This window comes from Lissotriton vulgaris, chromosome 1_1, assembly GCF_964263255.1.
Source record: "Lissotriton vulgaris chromosome 1_1, aLisVul1.2, whole genome shotgun sequence".
Classification (NCBI taxonomy): domain Eukaryota; kingdom Metazoa; phylum Chordata; class Amphibia; order Caudata; family Salamandridae; genus Lissotriton; species Lissotriton vulgaris.
In genome coordinates this window covers 1,812,335,520-1,812,350,555 of record NC_141685.1, presented here as the reverse complement: position 1 = coordinate 1,812,350,555, position 15,036 = coordinate 1,812,335,520, and the positions used below count along the sequence as shown (strand labels likewise).

The window sequence follows — 15,036 nt, the reverse complement described above, 5'->3', positions numbered from 1 at the left end:
CCCACCATCCCATATGACGCAATGTTTGTCGCCAGAGCTAAAATACCACCTGCATTGCTCTTGGCAGCCCTCTTCTCAACCGTGCCGAGTACAGAATAGTGTGTAGCGTGTCTGGGTCCATCAGGTACCTCTCAAGGGCGTAGGCCGGGTGCCCCCTGTCCCCATACCACCAATCGTTTAATACCACGAGGTGTGATGCTTGGTAATATGACAACATAGCTGACGTCGCCAGTCCCCCACAATATGTGGACAAAAAACAGGTACGTAAGGCCACTCTCTACGCCCCTCCGGCCCAAAGAAATAGGCCTAGAGCGGAGTTAACCTGTTTGAACCATTGCGATTGGATCGGGTACGGGTGATTCTGCAGCTGGTATAGCATACGGTATGCACCTGTTACAACGCAATTTTTACTCCGCACTACCACTACAACGCAGGCATTACAACGCATACCGTTACAACGCATTGCGCTGGGGGGCGCTCTAGGATAAGAGGTAAGTTTAATTTACTATCCAACACCTTCCCTAGGGTCCACGGGGACTGGAGTTAGAATAGTAAATTATACTTACCACTATCCAGCACCCCAAAGCGCTATGCGTTGTAGCGGTATGCGTTGTAAATACCGCGTTGTAATGGTATGCGGAGTAAAAGTATGCGTTGTAACGACATACATCCATAGCATACGGGGAGGGCTACCATCTTGAATATTGCTGAATGCCGTATATATTAAGGTTTTAAAGAGGAAAGTGCCAGCAAGGGATTTATTCAAAAACCAAAGTTATGCAGTGTGATGCAGTCTATATTATTAAAACTTGTCAACTGAGTGAAGCAGTCACTGCTCTTTGTGTTATTATCTGTTTCCAGACTCCATAGAAACTACCACACTAGCCCTATAGAAGTCAAACAATTGAAACAGTTGTCAACACTTTTTGTAGTTTTGCTCAACAAATGAACCTTCGAAAATAAAAAAGAATGTAAAGCAACACAAACAAGTTTGTTCTTCAAAGAGAATTATTATTTATATTTTTTGCGTTCAATTTGTCAAATTTACAAGGGTACAAAGACAAAGCTAATTGCATATAAATCTTAGGTACATGGAAGTGACAAAACGATCCATTGGTACATAAGAAACAATCCAGTCTAACAAAAATATATATAAAATTGACTTCTTTTAGAAATAATAAATAGAAAGTCAAAAGCAAAATGTAGACTTGGACTGGTATGTCGACGTTTCGGTCTCACAGGTAATATCCAAAGACCATCATCAGGACAGTGAATTTAATGCAATGTGGATGACCCCTATGAAAAAAGTAATAAAATTAACATACATTCCTAGTAGGTGTTGCTAACATATAATCATTTATATAGAAACATTCGAGCTATTTACATTCCAAAGGTGAAAAAATAGAAAGAGTAGCTTAACAAACTGGTCAGTGTGGTGACAAGAGTGCTGGCTTACAAAATTACATTGGTAACTTTGTCTAAAATGTTTCAAAAAAATGAGGTAAATACACTTACTTATAGTGAAATTAGAACAAGCTATGAAAAATCAAGGCTGCAGTTCAATATGAAGGTGACTGTTCAATGTCAAGGTTCATAGCCTATGAGAAACAAATTTAAAAGAGGGCGAATTACCCTACTGTGCACGAAATTAGTGACTGGGTTTGTCTCTGTAAATACAGGAATCACCCACTAAATTGATTTTTACCTTAAGGGACCGCCAAATCTTCCCTGTAGTTATGTTCATACAGGTAGTGTCCTTGTTGTTAATCTCAGGGTTCCAAATGCTGAAACACATAAAATTTAAATTGTGGCGTGCAGTATAGTTATTTAATAGACATCGTTTGAGTTTTTAGTGGGATCTATACATGATATTAGATATGGGATGAGCTGCATAACAGAACAAAGTTCTATGTGCCTCTTTTAAATTTGTTTCTCATAGGCTATGAACCTTGACATTGAACAGTCACCTTCATATTGAACTGCAGCCTTGATTTTTCATAGCTTGTTCTAATTTCACTATAAGTAAGTGTATTTACCTCATTTCTTTGAAAATTTTACACAAAGTTACCAATGTAATTTTGTAAGCCAGCACTCTTGTCACCACACTGACCAGTTTGTTAAGCTACTCTTTCTATTTTTTCACCTTTGGAATGTAAATAGCTCGAATGTTTCTATATAAATGATTATATGTTAGCAACACCTACTAGGAATGTATGTTAATTTTATTACTTTTTTCATAGGGGTCATCCACATTGCATTAAATTCACTGTCCTGATGATGGTCTTTGGATATTACCTGTGAGACCGAAACGTCGACATACCAGTCCAAGTCTACATTTTGCTTTTGACTTTCTATTTATTATTTCTAAAAGAAGTCAATTTTATATATATTTTTGTTAGACTGGATTGTTTCTTATGTACCAATGGATCGTTTTGTCACTTCCATGTACCTAAGATTTATATACAATTAGCTTTGTCTTTGTACCCTGGTAAATTTGACAAATTGAACGCAAAAAATATAAATAATAATTCTCTTTGAAGAACAAACTTGTTCGTGTTGCTTTACATTCTTTTTTATTTTCGAAAGTTCATTTGTTGAGCAAAACTACAAAAAGTGTTGACAACTGTTTCAATTGTTTGACTTCTATAGGGCTAGTGTGGTAGTTTCTATGGAGTCTGGAAACAGATAATAACACAAAGAGCAGTGACTGCTTCACTCAGTTGACAAGTTTTAATAATATAGACTGCATCACACTGCATAACTTTGGTTTTTGAATAAATCCCTTGCTGGCACTTTCCTCTTTAAAACATAACGATTGCCCAAGCCCGCAAGGGTCTATTGGGTTACCCACCCCTATAACCGGTATATATTAAGGGGCATATGAGACCAGCACTTCATCTCCCGTTGTACTTTGTCCCACACCGGAACTATATTACCTTCCCAAGCAATAGCCGGCGAGGCCGTCAAAAACACCCCAAGATATTTGAGGCCCCAGCTGCCATCTGCAGTACCGATGCCCATGCCCCAATCCCGGAGCTATCGCCAAGCATCCAAAGCGTGGACTTCCGTGGATTCAGGTATAGCCCCGATACTTCCCCGAAAATTTTCATAATCTCAAGGACTCGTGGCCCTGACCGGTTCACATTGGTAAGGAAGAACAGGACATCGTCCGCATATAATGCGATTCTATCTGAAGGTCCCGCCTCCCATTCAAAACCCCGCAGCTGCGCATCCATCCGGACCCATGCAGCTAGCGGTTCCATAGCCAGGGCAAAGAGGTACGGCGAGAGGGGGCACCCCTGTCGGGTACCCCGTCCTATTGGGAAGGCCGCCGACGTCTCTCCCGCCACTCTCACCGTGGCTGTCAGGTCGGTGTACAGCAGCCGAATATAAGACATGAAATGTGGCCCTAGATTTAGACGCGGCAAGAGCGCAAATAGAAATGTCCAGCTTAGGGAGTCAAAGGCCTTGTCGATGTCTGCTAGTAGCAGCACCGCTGATCCCCGGTCCTAACCATCGCCTCTACCACCACGTGCGCACGTCTGATATTGTATCTTGTTGCTCTTTGAGGCATAAAGCCAGCCTGATCTGGGTGAACCAGGTCCGTGATGTATGGGAATAGTCGATTTGCAAGGGCCTTGGCCAATATTTTGGCCTCAATATTTAAAAGGGAGATTGGACGATAGGACTCGTGGCGGTCTGGGGGCCGTCCGGGCTTGCAGAACACCACGATTTCTGCATGCCTCCAATCTGCTGGCAGGAGACCATCTTCTCTCGCCGCCTCCAGGGCTGCCCTATAGTGTGGCCCCAGGTGGAGGTGATATCTTTTTTTAAAAAGCTGCTTATTTTTTTAACCTAATTTTATTTTGTATATGTAGTTTTCTGATTGTAATGATTTGAAGTAATCAACAAATAAATATTACTTACTTAATGTTAGCATAAGCACAATTAGCTCATATATTTATTTCAATTACACATTCATTTTGTTTCGTCACGTTAATGTTATTATGCATAAAATTATAAAACACTACATCAATAAAAACCCTAGGGTGTAGAGGGAATGGTAAGCCCCTAGCCAACACTACTAAACGAAACATGCAACAAGTTAGCAATGTGGAAGTTACACATTTGGAACACGTGTTAATCAATATTAGTTGCTCACATTCAAATGTGTATGTGGATTCTACATGAAGCTTTGGTAAAATGTGTTTAAATGTGTTTTTTTCTGGCTTAGACTAAACTAGGCCGCATTTTATAAAATTCCTGCTAGAGCACTGTACTACATTAATAACTACGCACCAGTATCATGCAGATTATCCAAGCAATAGTGCGTCCACATAATTTTTTGGGCAAAATAAATGTAAATATAACATAAAAAGTCACCATAGAATTGATATGTTTTCGCTATAAAAACAAATATGAAGATGCTATAATATTGGACAATTGCAGTGGATACTTAGACTCTTCTCTTTTAAATAGATTTCGGTTCGAGAGTGTAGAGGAACCATAACTATTTTCAAATCCGCTGATAACATTACCGATTAGAGAGCAGCGGGTAGGCTCAAAGATACACCAGTGCTTATCATTATAAACCGCAAAACGGCCGTTGGGCTGCGATGACAGCACTATGAGGCATGTGACTGGTGACTGTCCTAGAGTCCATTTAACACTAGACCGAACTGTATAACAGCGAAATCTGAGCGGCTGCCATGTTGGGTGAGGAGAACCTCAGCAGTAACCTACAGGGTGATTTGTCGTGTTACGCTACACCAAGATGGCGCGTTCCGTCCCACCCCACGGTTCTGTTTCACGGATGTGAATACCGGCTTCGGTGATGTCCGGCCATGGTGCTGAGCGCGCTGCTGAAGCTGCTGCAGAGACAGACCTACACATGTCTATCCCACAGGCATGGGCTCTACCTTGGCTTCGCGGGGCTTGTGCTCATGATCGTGTCGGCCCTGCAGTTTGGAGAGGTGAGTGCAGATTCAGCTGACGGGGCATGTGACAGAGAGTACTGGACTCGGGACAGGTTATCTTTACTGGAGACCTTATTTACAACTCGGGGCGTTACGTTTACATGGTTTGCTATGTGATACAGTTGCTTTAACTGAAACAGTCACTACAACTCCCAGACTGCAGTGTATTGTTAAGCTGAGGGCAGGAGACAGGACGTCCAGCATTCATGTCCGATGATCGGACTCCGATCTAGCTACCCAAATTATCGAACGCATGGATCGTAATTACAACAGGGGATAGGGAACCGCGGTTATAAGTCGGATGGAAAGCGTGCCTACGACAGGACATTGGGTGCTGATCTTCAGATATAGAACGTCACAGGGCAGGTGTAAAGTATAAATCCTCAAGATGAAAGAAAGGTCATCAAGATTTATTGTGATACTGATATACATAGCGGAGCAGACAACGACCAGTCTTATCTATTTCTCTAAGCGACGACTCAAGATTCCAGTTACACGTATGAATGTGGAACACCTAGAGAAGCACGCTCCGAGGAAAGCTAACTAAATACATGTAATAAATGTATATACCTATTTGCAAAAAACAACAGGGTTAGAACGTGGAGTATGCGAGCTAAGAATTTTTTGGGTAGGGCAGAGGACAAGGGTGTCCTGGATCAGAGAATAAAATCATGTATGAACTAGAAGGGAGGGGATTATAGAGGAAACTCGACATAGGTCGTAGGTCCTGTAAAGTCAGTGTACAGAACGGGGTAGAAGACAGTGGGGTGATGGTATAGCGCAGGCATCTCCAACCAGTAGCTCGGGAGCTACTGGTAACTCAACAGCACCCTCAAAGTAGCTCTCAGAGGTGAAGCCAAACCAATCTGATCTCAGGGATTCTGTGTATATTAAAGAAGGCAGCACTGCTCGTTTCAATACCCGTAAGAGTTACAGACGGCCACAAACCAATGGCAGGTCCTCCTGATAACAATTAAACACACACTCTGTTGGCCTATCAATCAATCAATCAATCAGGGATTTATAGAGTGCACTACTCACCCATTAGGGTCTCAAACCGGTGGGGGGTGGGGCATTTGGGCAGCCCCAGTCATTTGAAAAGCCAGGTCTTGAGGCTCTTGCTGAATACTTAAAGTGTGGGGCTTCGTCTGATGCTGAGTGGGAGTTTATTCCAGGTCTTGGTTGCAATATAGGAGAAGGATCTGCCTCCAATTCTGGCACTGTGGATGCCGGTGATTTCGGCCAAGGCCTGGTCAGCAGAGCGGAGGTTTCTCTTGGAGGCGTAGAAGGAGATTCTTTTGTTGAGGTATTGGGGTCCGGTGTTGTGGAGGGCTTTGTAGGTGTCTGTGAACAGCTTGAAGGTCACTCTTTTTTGAAGGGGAGCCAGTGGAGGTCTTGTTGGTTCTGGGTGATGTGGTCTTGTCGTGGGATGCTGAGGACGAGTCTGGCTGCAGAGTTCTGGATGCTCTGGAGTTTGTGGAGCAGAGATTTGTTGAATTCAGCTTAGAGGGCATTCCGGTAGTGAGTGCATGGCTGACGGTCTTCCTGGATTCGAGGGGGATCCATTTAAAGGTCTTGCGAGGTATGCAGAGGGTGTTGAAGCATGTGGAGGCTACGGTGTTGGCCTATGGTTCTGTCACATGAACCATCTTTATCCACTTTAAATCTGCCTAAGAAGCAGATTGGCCATTTTATATGCCCTGCTCTATCATTCACACCGTGTGTGGCATCAAAGAATAGTGGCAGCAGTAACCAGGGCTGACCCACCAAAGTGTGTGACTGCAAGAAATAGAGTGAAAATGTGTTGGTTGGGATCATGATCAACCAAAGAGCTGAGGGAAGAGAGTATGCATCCAGGGCAGAGAAAATTTGAAGCATCACATTCATTTTTATGTGGGTGTGTGACATTGTGTCCGTCCCTAATAAATAGTGTTGGTTCCTTAAAGCTACTCCTAGTGTCAAGGGCTGCCAAATATGTATGCTGGTCCACATCATAAGAGTATTATCTCTGACGCAATTGTGCCAGTTCATGGTATAATTGTGCCATTGCCATAATATTACATCCTTGACTATTTTGGGCAAATAAAGTCTAGTAATTACATACTTGCTGCCATCACTGACATATTAAGAGCATGACTGGCTTGCTTTTAGCCATTCCTGACAGAGTGGCAACCGCTTCTCCCATAATAATGTCCATAACTGATATATGTTAGGCATCCAGCTGTGGCAGAGTGGTAGCCCCGGTTTAATGGTGAGCATTATTAGCATAACAGATGCATTAACCCCTTCCATGCTCATGACGGAACGGTTCCGTCATGATCATCGGTTGAGCTGTGCTTATGACGGAACCGTTCCGTCATGACCACGCCCGGTTCTATTAGAACTCAGCACCGGGGGGGAATCGGCGCCGCACAGAAGGGGTTAATAGTGTTGTGGTGAGAAAGCATGGCCTATGATTCCAATTCCTGGGTATTTGCAGCAGAATTTGTTCATCAGAGTTATTTTGTACATGGTGGTACTCACTGAGAACGAAAAGCTGATGTTTAGGGACAGTGTATTTTCTAACAATGAAAACTGATTTGATTTTTAAAGAAAAAAATGATGCTTTTTCTGAAAAGGTTTTTCTTTTGAAACATTGAGTTTGATTGCTCAAATTGGAAAGTGGTTTTGATAGAAAAATGTGTATTTTTAAAAACTAAGATGCTAATGAAGACAAAATATTACAATTCTAAAACACATTTAAAGTTGTTAGCTGAATGATCATTCAATTTGAGTTGGGGAGACTTACTGCTGTGGTAGTACCCTTTGTGGCACACAGCATGTGGTGGTTTGAATTTTACTTGATTGCAAGCATTTAATATTGAAAAACATTTTCCTAGCATTCTGCTGATAACTTCATCTGGAATGTGTGGGTGGTGACTACTGATAAATCGTTCTTAGGGTGGACATAGTGTAATGGTAATACATATCATCAGCATTTTACAGTGATTAAATATGCTAGTAGCTCGGCAGGACTTTCCATGAGCAGAATTAGCTCTCACTACCTGAAAAGGTTGGAGACCCCTGGTATAGCGAATAGAGTAATGGGGCAGACAGGGCTTTAAGTGGGCAGGTCTCAGACCTGGTGGTAATAAAAATAAAGCATTGGCAAAACCAATAGGGTTTGCCTATGCGAAATCTGTTCGGTTTGTCATTTTTTCTTTTTACATATCTATGCATCCCAGTTCAGCTGTTCATTGTGAGCTGTAAGGTTATAGAAGCTTTTCCTATTCATACCCAGCATATACAGTAGGCAGAAGATAAACAGTAAAACAAAGGGCCATGGAACAGGGGATTACCAAAGTTGCCAATTTAGTTTAATATACAGTGAAAGATTTACAAAGGCATGTAAGTTTTATTCAAGTCTGCCGAGCATGGAGACATGTTTTCAGCTGTACTTCGGTTACAAAGTTAGATATCAATTAAATATTTTACATGCTGACAGTTACTCTGGTATCACTAAAATTGGCTTGAGGCGTATGCATTATTGACGTGACAGATTCCCTAAAACAGATAGACACACACCCAGGTCTGCAGCGGCGATTATGCCAGAAGCTGATCGCGCAATAACTCACTGTCCACAACTTCCTGATTAGCAAGAAAGGCCACTTTATTAAGACAGGTGCAAATAAAATCTCTTCCAAAACATCTTGAAGCATTTTAAGAAACCAAATCCCCAAACTTATCTTAGCATCCCTATGAAAGATGAACCCCCACCAAGCTAACCCCAACCAAATCCAGAATAGACTGACTCGTGTTGCTACCACCCCCCCATTTCCTTTTCTTGCCCTTTGAGGGTGGACAAACCTGCTCCAGGCTGTCCCCCCCCCCCCCGCCTACCAACTAAACTGTAAAGTTAAACCTGTCTTAGTGTGGCAACTAGGGAAGACCACTTTGGCAGTAACCAAAGTAGATAACAAGCATTTACAATGCAATGGTTTTGCCTTTGTTAAAGTTAGAGCGATTGGCATTGCTCTTGACATTATTTTTATTTATGTTTTTTTTGTTACATAAATAAATGGCATTGTCATTTACAATGCCACTAGCTTTATCTCTTGCAAATGACACACACCAACACCCACAGAGAGCCCCCCCAACACACACAAACCCCCCCCCACACACACACACCCACACAGAGCCCCCCCACACACACCCACACAAAGCCCCCCACACACACCCACACAGAGCGCCCCCACACACACACCCACACAGAGCCCCCCACACACTGCGAGCCCCACCCCACACACTGTGGGCTCGCTGCGAGCCCCCCCGCAGGCAACAGAGGCACGAAAACAGGGTCACAAGCAAGCAACAGGGTCACAAGCAAGCAACAGGGTCCCAAGCAAGCAACAGGGTCACAAGCAGGCAACAGAGGCACGAAAACAGGGTCCCAAGCAGGCAACAGAGGCACGAAAACAGGGTCCCAAGCAGGCAACAGAGGCACGAAAACAGGGTCCCAAGCAGGCAACAGTGGCACGAAAAGAGGGTCCCAAGCAGGCAACAGAGGCACGAAAACAGGGTCACAAGCAAGCAACAGGGTCACAAGCAAGCAACAGGGTCCCAAGCAAGCAACAGGGGCACGTAAAGAGGGCCACAAGCAGGCAACAGAGGCACGAAAACAGGGTCCCAAGCAGGCAACAGCGGCACGAAAACAGGGTCCCAAGCAGGCAACAGCGGCACGAAAACAGGGTCCCAAGCAGGCAACAGAGGCACGAAAACAGGGTCACAAGCAAGCAACAGGGTCACAAGCAAGCAACAGGGTCACAAGCAAGCAACAGGGTCACAACGTTTATTGTTTATACCCATTCACAACAGGCAACTAGGCAGGATGGCCGTCTCAGAGCCCAATCAGCAGTGAAGCAACAAGGTCCCTAAACCTCCGTAAAAGCATGTGTAACACTGAGGGGCCCTCCTCAACACACACAGGGCTTGATAGAACTTAATTAGTTCCATACTGACAATTATTGCCAGACCAAAAATGTGTTTAAAACAGTAACACACACACTTGATATCTAGTAGAGCTCACCGTGTAGCACTGCAGACCCCAATTTTACCCCCATTTTTGCCTGCACACCCTAAAAACGACCACATACAACATGTATACACTAGATGTAGAGGGGTAGGTGGATAGAGGGAAGCATGGACGGAGAGGTGGATGTGGTCGAGGGGTAGGAGGATGGAGGGAAGCATGGACGGGAGAAGGATAAGAGGTAGAGAGGTAGGTAGATTGGATTGAGGGAAACATGGACAGGAGGATGAGAGGGGTAGGTGGATGGAGGGAAGCATGGACGGAGAGGTGGATGAGAGGGGTAGGTGGATGGAGGTAAGCATGGACGGAGAGGAGGATGAGAGGTAGAGGGGTAGGTGAATGGAGGGAAGCATGGACGAAGAGGAGGATGAGAGGTAGAAGGGTAGGTGGATGGAGGGAAGAATGAACAGAGAGGAGGATGAGATGTAGAGGGGTAGGTGGATGCAGGGAAGCATGGATGTAGAGGAGGATAAGAGGTAAAAGGGTAGGTGGATGGAGGGAAGCATGGACGGAGAGGATGATAAGAGGTGAGGGGGGTAGGTGGATGGAGAGAAGGATGGATCGACGGACAAGGGACAAATGGAAAGAGTTTAGATTGAAGGGGTGGATGAGAGAAGGGTGGACAGAGGGACAGACACAGATGAGTGGGTGGATGGAGCTAGGGATGGCTGGGTGGGAGGAGAGAGGGACAGATGTATCAATGGACGTACCTCCTGTTCGCGTACCTGTGTCAAGTGCTGCTCATTGTGACGCGTCTCTGACTCGCGCTGTGGTAGCCTTTGAGGTTCACTGTGACGTGTGTCAGACTCGGGCTGTGGCTGTCGTTGATCATTGTGACGTGTCTCGGAGTCAAGGTTAGGCCGTGGTTGTTCGCTGTGACGTGATTCTGTCTCTCGCTGCGGGGTTAACGTCACACAGGGCTCATGCTGCACTTGGCATTGACGTGCTTCTAGTCCACGCTGCTGCTGCGACGCCTCTTGCGGTGCCTCCTTTGCTGATAGTGTTGTCAAGCCTATGTCGACCTGGCGCTGGGGTGCCTCGAGCTGCTGCAGCGGGCCCTGACGTCTTTCGTCCACCTCGTGTCCCGACGAGGGCGCAGCACACGTCACGGAGGGCTCACGCTGCTTTTCTAGCACTTGTCCGGCCTCTGCCTTCACCTCATCGTCCAAAATAACCACCTGGGTGGCAGGAAGACTGACGAAGGGCACCCGGCGCGGCTCAGCCATCTCCGTTTGCAGCCTCCAGACTGTAAACAGTTAGTAAAGTTAGAGACGAACGCCAGCACCTCTTTTTTAAGTACTACTTGCCTCTGCCGCCATCTTGGGACCCACATAAATAAAAATTGTAACCTCCCCATTCCGACGTCTCTTGAGAGCGCATGCGCCACGTAGACATTGAAAACGGCTTCCGATTTTCTCCACAATCTTTCTCTTCTCCTAAATAGTAACGAAAATAACCCTGTTTCAACATGGCCACAAACGAGCGCAGACGCCACATTGACATGGGATGGTAAACTAAAAAAACTATCGCCATTTTTAAATGGTAATATGACCCAGACTGAGATTATATAAAACTATTTTATAAAATGTGAAGTGGGTTCACGAGCGACACACAATGTCACTTCTTGGTGTTCATGGACTTTACATCCTATGCAAATAGAATTCGATGAGCACTCGCGAAATTTCAGTACGTTTGCACTGCAAATGGGTAATAACTACGCGATTACAATTACATTGGTATCTTGGGTTTATTTAGAATGCTGCATTTGAAGATCCAACACGAAAGGTAACCCTGTGTACGTGTGGAATCGGGGGAGGAGAGACGCAGAAGTGCCGGCAATGCCGGACCAGACACGGGGGCGTTCCCGGCGTCCCGTGACGTTGGCAAAAGCCAAAGAATGTCGGGAACGCCCCCGAGTCTGGTCCGGCATTGACGGACAGGCCCCTCGTCCAATGGCAAGGCTCCGTTTACGGAGCCAGCCAATCAACGACGAGGGCCGACCCAAAGCACCCTACAGTTCTCAACAGGATTTCGCCTGCGCGGAAAAGCTGCGCAGAGCGCAGCTTCCGCTAGGCAAAACCTAAAAACTATCTAAAAAGGGGGCCTAAAACAGAAAAAAAGAGGGGTGGGTGGGACAAAATTAACCTCTGCCACCCGCCTCCCTGGAGCACAGGGCCTTTCCCGCCTTCCTAACCCCTATTAGTCCTTTCCCTGAGCGCGCTTCATTACCCTAATATCCCTTCACCTGTGGCCACTTCCTCGCGCGAACAACCCAGGGGAAGACTGACTCGTGCTCAGCTCCCCCTAGGTCCCTCCTTACAGAATATGTATTGTGTTTGTAGCAAAACTAAGATGTTTGCATCAGAGCGTAATTCTGCTATGTGGAGATGCCTTTATTAATAAACGTGAGCATGCACTCTGTATTTTCAAACATATCCTCCCGTGCCTCCGCTACCTACTGATTGCACGAGGCAGTTTATCCAATTAACTGTTTGATTTGAAGTGGGCAAATGAATGCCGATCTTTGTCTCCATTTCAGGTTTGATTAAAAAAAAAGACACTTAATTACACAAGACTGAAGGTTATTAGTTGTGTTTGAAGAAAAAGAAAATACACAGCTTGAAAAAGAACTCAGATTGTAAAAATGTAAAGTATAAATAAAAGCGAATAACTTACAGATTCTGTCAAGCAGTTTATTAAATGTGATCAAGTAGTGATGTGTGAAGTTGGCAGTTAATGCTGCGCTGGAGGATTGTCCCCTGGGCCTGTCTGGAGCAGACACAATTGCGGGATTAGCATTATGAGGTCAATGTGTAAGGGAGGAAGGGTGCTAGCAACAAAGTGGGAAGAGCGCCTGTGAGGAAAGGAGACTGCCTACAGATGCACTTGTATGGAATGCTAGATAAATAAAACAAGCATTGGAAATGCAATAGGGCTTGCATTAGGAAAGTTTGAGCTATTGGTCTTATAAATGAATTTTTTTTATTTATTTGTTATTTTTTAAAATAGCCATATTAATAGCTTTGTCATTTACAATGCCAATAGTTCTAACTTTTGCAAACACCTATAGCATTTGTAATGCAACATGTTTTGTATTTACGTGACTTAGATGTATTGATATTACAGATAACAATGGCTTTTAATTTTTTAAAATAATTAATACTTAAATAATCTATTTAATTTGTAATGGCAATAGCTTAAACTTTTGTAAATAACTTTTGTGAAGATTATGTTCAGTGTTTTTTATTGTGACGAAAATCCAAGAACAGAAGTGAAATATTAACATCTTTTTTTGATTTGTAATAAAGCAAGAAAGCTTGAAAACAGCTTGAAACATTGAAAGAACATATTTGAACCAGTGATGTTGTGGTTGCGCTGAGTGATGTTGTGGTTGCGCTGAGTGATGCTGTGGTTGCGCTGAGTGATGCTGTGGTTGCGCTGAGTGATGCTGTGGTTGCGCTGAGTGATGCTGTAGTTGCGCTGAGTGATGCTGTGGTGTGTGCATCTGTGGAGCTGTGTGGTGGGTGCATCTGTGGAGCTGTGTGGTGGGTGCATCTGTGGAGCTGTGTGGTGGGTGCATCTGTGGAGCTGTGTGGTGGGTGCATCTGTGGAGCTGTGTGGTGGGTGCATCTGTGGAGCTGTGTGGTGGGTGCATTTGTGGAGCTGTGTGGTGGGTGCATTGGTGGAGCTGTGTGGTGGGTGCATTGGTGGAGCTGTGTGGTGGGTGCCTCAGCGGAGCTGTGTGGTGGGTGCCTCAGCGGAGCTGTGTGGTGGGTGCATCGGTGGAGCTGGGTGCATTGGTGGAGCTGTGTGGTGAGTGCATTGGTGGAGCTGTGTGGTGGGTGCCTCGGTGGAGCTGTGTGGTGGGTGCCTCGGTGGAGCTGTGTGGTGGGTGCCTCGGTGGAGCTGTGTGGTGGGTGCCTCGGTGGAGCTGTGTGGTGGGTGCATCGGTGGAGCTGCGTGGTGGGTGCATCGGTGGAGCTGTGTCGGTGGAGCTGTGTGGTGGGTGCATCGGTGGAGCTGTGTAGTGGGTGCATCGGTGAAGCTGTGTGGTGGGTCGTTCGGTGGAGCTGTGTGGTGGGTCGTTCGGTGGAGCTGTGTGGTGGGTCGTTCGGTGGAGCTGTATGGTGGGTGCCTCGGTGGAGCTGTGTGGTGGGTGCATCGGTGGAGCTGTGTCGGTGGAGGTGGGTGGTGGGTGCATCGGTGGAGCTGGGTGGTGGGTGCATCGGTGTAGCTGTGTCGGTGGAGCTGTGTGGTGGGTGCATCGGTGGAGCTGTGTGGTGGGTGCATCGGTGGAGCTGTGTGGTGGGTGCATCGGTGGAGCTGTGTGGTGGATCGTTCGGTGGAGCTGTGTGGTGGGTCGTTCGGTGGAGCTGTGTGGTGGGTCGTTCGGTGGAGCTGTGTGGTGGGTCGTTCGGTGGAGCTGTGTGGTGGGTCGTTCGGTGGAGCTGTGTGGTGGGTCGTTCGGTGGAGCTGTGTGGTGGTTCGTTCGGTGGAGCTGTGTGGTGGGTCGTTCGGTGGAGCTGTGTGGTGGGTCGTTCGGTGGAGCTGTGTGGTGGGTCGTTCGGTGGAGCTGTGTGGTGGGTCGTTCGGTGGAGCTGTGTGGTGGGTGCATCGGTGGAGCTGTGTGGGGGGTGCATCGGTGGAGCTGTGTAGGTGGAGCTGTGTGGTGGGTGCATTGGTGGAGCTGTGTGGTGGGTGCATTGGTGGAGCTGTGCGGTGGGTGCATCGGTGGAGCTGTGTGGTGGGTAGATTGGTGGAGCTGTGTGGTGGGTGCCTCGGTGGAGCTCTGAGATGGGTGCATCAGTGAAGCTGTGTGGTGTGTGCATCGATGGAGCTTAGTGGGTGCATTGGTGGAGCTGTGTGGTGGGTGCATTGGTGGAGCTTAGTTGGAGCATCGGTGGAGCTGTGTGGTGGGTGCATCGGTGGAGCTGTGTGGTGGGTGCATCGGTGGAGCTGTGTGGAGGGTGCATCGGTGGAGCTGTGTGGTGG

General features: G+C 46.2%; 1 protein-coding gene across 1 annotated transcript in view; it reads left to right on the top strand.

Moving 5' to 3' along the window:
- Positions 1 to 4,709: 4,709 nt before the first annotated feature.
- GNPTAB (N-acetylglucosamine-1-phosphate transferase subunits alpha and beta) overlaps positions 4,710 to 15,036 on the top strand; it is a 715,805-nt gene continuing 705,478 nt past the window's right edge. Inside the window, exon 1 of the mRNA XM_086919157.1 lies at positions 4,710 to 4,973. Coding sequence (XP_086775283.1) covers positions 4,845 to 4,973 — 129 coding nt within the window. The 5' untranslated portion in view covers positions 4,710 to 4,844. The remainder of the gene's footprint in view (positions 4,974 to 15,036) is intronic.